The 4,742-nt window shown below is 58.6% G+C and overlaps 1 protein-coding gene across 1 annotated transcript; it reads right to left on the bottom strand.

Annotated features, from left to right (window-relative positions):
- Nucleotides 1-175: 175 nt before the first annotated feature.
- LOC116629695 (membrane primary amine oxidase-like) lies at nucleotides 176-4,736 on the bottom strand. Its single transcript, XM_032399934.1, is given in 6 exon segments — nucleotides 176-300; nucleotides 303-447; nucleotides 694-824; nucleotides 1,544-1,828; nucleotides 3,243-3,473; nucleotides 3,954-4,736. Coding segments are annotated over 6 exon segments (1,593 nt in total). The 5' UTR covers nucleotides 4,630-4,736.
- Between the last annotated feature and the right edge of the window lie 6 nt (nucleotides 4,737-4,742).

Consider the following 4,742-nt stretch of genomic DNA (forward strand, 5'->3'; position numbering starts at 1 on the left):
TGCTCCCAGCAGGGAGGGGGTGTCAGGGAGGGCGATAGAGAGGGGGCCTGGGGAGAAGGGGACGTGGGGAGCTTTGGGGTGGAAAGAAGAAGAAGAGGGCACCAGGCCGCCTGGCCCAGCACCCACTGCTCCTCTCCCCACGCACCCTGGCCACATTCCCCATCCCGAGGACCCCCTAGTTGTGAGAGAAACCCCCATGGGAGAAGGCAGGGAGGTCTGGGGCACAGGCAGCAGCATGGGGAAGGCAAGCCAGGGGGTTGACCTCACAGGCCCCAGCATCCTGGTCCCCCTGGAAATAGAGTCCACAGACTCAAAGGAGGGGTCCTGGTCAAAGAAGTTGTAGGGTCGGAGGAAGAAGCCCACACCATTCCCCACCGTCACCGTGTTGAGAACATCTTCTGCGTGTGGGATGTGCAGGAAACTAGCTGTCACCCAGGCCACCAAGTCCTGGCAGGAGGGAAGAAAGAGGATCCTGAGGCCTGGCTTTGTGAAGGACAGGCCTGCCTCCTTCAGCAGCCTTGGATGTGAGGATTCACCTTGCCAGCCCAGGAAAAATGTGAAATCACAAAGCTTTCTTTCTTAGTAGGTCCTAAAGACCCCCAAGGAATGTGGCTTTAGGAGTGGACAAGGTGGCTCATCCTTGCTTCCTTTGCACCCCCCTCTTGCTTCCACCTCTTCCCACGGTCAGCTGACCTCTCCAGCAATGGTCTCGTTGTTGATGAAGTCAGCGAAGTCCACAGTGGGAGTCCAAGGGTCATTCAAATTGTAGATGCTGGTGCTGCTTCGCTCCGCCTCCTTCCCCTGGGTCACCGCCAGATGGTACCCCGTAGGAGATTTGGATTAGATCACGAGGTCACCAACCTGTCCTACTGCCCGAAGCCGCAGTGAAGAGGGAACACAAAGGGGAAATGAGCACAAAGGTCTCCCGGCGTCGAGCCTCATTATCATTCTCTGTGCACTTGTTCTCTTTCTGTCTCTCTGTCCCATAGAGTTCATGAGTTTGTTCCATATCCCGTATCACCAACGTCCACCGGCCCACTGTTCAGACCTCAGATAGGAATGTCATCCTCACGCGTCCATCCAGATCTGAGCCTGCACCGTGGACGCATGTGTGTAGATGTGGCCTGATTCCCATCTTCAGGCCATTCTAGGATGTCAAATGCCTGGATGTTAGGGCATATTCCCTCAGATCCGTGTTCCTCTCTTACTCTTTGTTTTCTCCTCCAACTTTTATTGTGAACATTTTAAACGTGCAGAAAAGTTGAAAGAATGGCCCAGTGAACACCCGTGAACCCACAACCTAGATTCCACCTTCAACATCTTATTATATTTGAGTCAGCATGGAGTTCTCCATCTATACGTCCATCCAGTAGGCTTCATTTGGAGTGGCACTAAGATTGTGGCCACAGGAATGAGTGTGTGTGTGTGATTGTGTATGTACATGCACACCCACGGGAGGTTGGGGCAAAGTAGCTTCTCAGCAACATGGGCCCTTCTTACAGTCCACCTCCCCCAGCTTCTCTCTGACACCCCGCCACTCACCTCCCCCAGCTGACGGCTCTCTCCAAGGAGCTGTTCTGCGGCAGCGGCTCCCCAGCAAAGCTGAGCAGCTGGATGCGGTAGCCCCGCGGGTGGCCCCACTTGTTGCTGTGGTTGCTGGCCAGGTACACGTAGCGTGGGGGGGCGCCTCCCAGGGGGAAGGCGGCCTGCTCCTCGGTCTCCAGCAGCTTCCGGGTCACCTGCAGCCTCTGCATCTGGTGCTCGGGGCTCCAGGGTACCGGCGTGGGGACATAGGTCATGTCCTCAGCCCAGACCCAGTTCTCCAGTCCTGCGGGGGGGGGAGGGGTGGAGGGTGGGAGAGAGGGCTGGTCATGCAGCTGCCCTGTCCCCTCTGGACTCTGTCTCCTCCCCACCATTCACCGCTTCAGAGTGGGGCCAAGGAGAAACCCAGAACGGAGTGTGTCCCTGCTTCCCTTCCCTCTCCCTAAGCTATGCCCGGTCTTTCGGCCAAAGCGGTTGACCTGTAAGGTATTTCTTCAGGGACTTCATTCACTAACCCTTCACACTTATTAGTGGAGAGGACTGGGCTCAGCCCTGGGAGGCACAGAGGAATGAAGCCCCATCCCCTTCCTCCTGCTCTCCCGGAGGCTGCAGGAGGCAAAGCCCTGAGAGGCCAGCCGTGTGAGAAGAGCACAGTCAAGGTCACGGATACAGGTGCAGGCAGGAAAAGGGGGCCTTCCCGGGTGCCTTTCAGCCTTGTCTCAGGAGACATGAGTAGCAGAGATGACACGGCTGGGCATTCTAGGCGGGGGCGGGGGGGGGACAGGAGCAAAAGCAGGAAGCCTGACTAACCTGTGGGGGGACAGGGAGGGTGTGGGCGTGGCTAAGGCAGCACTGGGGTGGGGGCCAGGGAGCCGAAGGGCAGGCTGGAGCTGCAATCTGAGGGGAAGGGCCTTCTAGGAAAGTTGGGGCTAGACGAGGGAGCAAGCTGGCCCCTGGATCTGAGAGGAAGAAGAGTGGAAGGGGCAGAGAGAAGGCCGGCCCAGCAAGGCTCTGACATGTCTCAGAGGCAGACTGGAAAAAAAAATGGGTGATCGACTCAATGTGCAGAAGGAAAGTGAGAAGACGGACTCTAAGACATCATGGATCTTTGGCTCTCTCTGTGACCACCAACCCCAGGAACTACCTGAACATTCCACGGCACCCACTCTACCCCCCTGCACTTAAGTGTGTGGTGCCCAGGGAAGAGCAGGGTTCACCTCCCCAGGAAATGTACAACCTGCAGGGTTCCGGGGCTGGCCTGCGTGCGCCAGGGACTTGGCAGGAGGCAGACAGGTCCCCAAACCCTTGGCACCGCAGGCCAGACACAGAGAAATGAACTACAAAACAAATGGTCGCCTCCCTGAAGTGGGGCCTCTAGGAGAACAAGGGAGGGACGAAGGCAAAGGGGATCTTGTGAGCCCAGATCCTGCCTCCTCCCTGAGCTTTGCCATTTCTCAGGATTTTCTGATGAGGTCATGTGGAGGGAGGGAGGCAGCTCTGCACCCAGCCAATGAGCTAGGATCCAAATAAAATGCAGCAGTCAGCTTTCTCCCATCCAGCTAAAGAGGAAGTACAGAACTCCAAAACTGCAACTCATGCTCAACTCTTCCTTTCCCGGATAACTTCCATAAATCCCAAAGCAAATAGACAACTTTTCAGTCCCCTCTGCTGGAATCCTTGCTTCCCCAGGGATGTCTTACCTCCTACATCCAGATCCACCTTGAAGTGGGCGCTGTGGGTATGGACGGTGCCCAGCGTTTGCTCCCCAACCTGGTTCCCGTACCTTCGGGCGGCACCAAAGAGGAATGCTGAGCTGATGTAGCCGGTGGTGTGGAGTCGGACTTCTATGGCCCCACTGGAATGGAAGACCATATCCCACAGGTAGTCATAATTGAGCAAGGTCGACACAGATCTGACCACCAGCACGGTCTCTGCAAGGCCCCCAAAATAATGGGAGTAGAAATTTGAGTGGTGTCGCCTCAGGGGGAGGCCCTGGTTCTGCTCAAACACACAAATGGCATCACGTATTGTCTCGGGGGTGTGGGATTCCAGAAGGAAGTGCCAGTCCACGTAGGTGGCCAGGTAGGGGCAGTCCACCCCCCGGGTCAGGGGAGTGGAGTACTTGCCCAGGCCAAAGCTGCCATCGATATAGCGGGTCAGCATCGCTGCGGGGGAATTTCCACCATAGACGACCAAGGCCTCCTGGAGGCTGATCTCATAAGCTAGTCGTTCTCCCCGGAAGCGGATGTCAAAGATCCTGGGGCCACTGAAAGCTCCAAGGCCAAAGGAGAAAGTCCACAACGAGGAGGTCACTCGGCTCCCCTGCACACTGAAGCGGGGGCCCTGGGGATGGACTTGCAGAGGAGGAGCCAGACCGGGAGGCCCCTGGGACTTGAGGGACCAGGACCCACCTGTGCCATTGTCTGGGATCAGCACCACGTTCACCAGGCCAGCCTCAAACTGGTCCTCCAGCTGGGCCAAACTCTCATAGTAGCGGCCTTGAAAGAACACCTTCTGGATGGCCCAGCGGGCAGGGTCCAGAGCCTTGTGGTCTACCAGCAGCTCCAACCCCACGGGGTGCAGGAAGAACCCAGCCCCTGAGATGTTGTAGTAGAGGCCAAACCAGGCGGCCCGGTCTCCTGACTGCAAGCCTCGGGGGGCCGTGGTCACCGTCACCAGGTTCTGTCCTTGGTGCTTATAGAAGCAGCAGTGGTGCAGGAGCCCGGCAGCCTGGGGCAGCTCTCTGCCGAAGATCAGCTGGTCTATGTCCAGGTACTCTCGCCTCAGCACGGGGCGGCGGTGGTAGGGCAGGGGGCCCCCGTGACGCTCCACCGTCACATCCCGCAGGTAGGAGGGCCGGGGCAGTGGCCCCACCACCAGCTCACTCACGTTGGGCTGGGGTTGTCCGCCAAAGAAGACGATGGCCAGTGCCTCCCGGGCAGGTGGGGGGCTCCCCCTGTCCAGGTGGGCCAGGGCTGCGGCCTTGGGGGGCAGGTGCAGCTCCACCGAGAAGATGCAGTTGTCCGAGGGGCGGGCCTGGGCTGCATCCACCAGGCCTGGCCCTAGCTGCTGGGTCAGGAAGCTCATCACAGCCGTCAGCTCCTCTCGGCTCAGGTCTGCAAACAGCTGGCTCTGGCCGGGGTGTGTCCCAGGCTGGGCACTGGGGGACACGGAGGGGCAGCGGGGAGGCTGGCTGGGTT

The sequence above is a fragment of the Phoca vitulina genome, unplaced genomic scaffold (genome assembly GCF_004348235.1).
Source record: "Phoca vitulina isolate PV1807 unplaced genomic scaffold, GSC_HSeal_1.0 scaffold2256, whole genome shotgun sequence".
In the NCBI taxonomy this organism is placed as follows: Eukaryota; Metazoa; Chordata; class Mammalia; order Carnivora; family Phocidae; genus Phoca; species Phoca vitulina.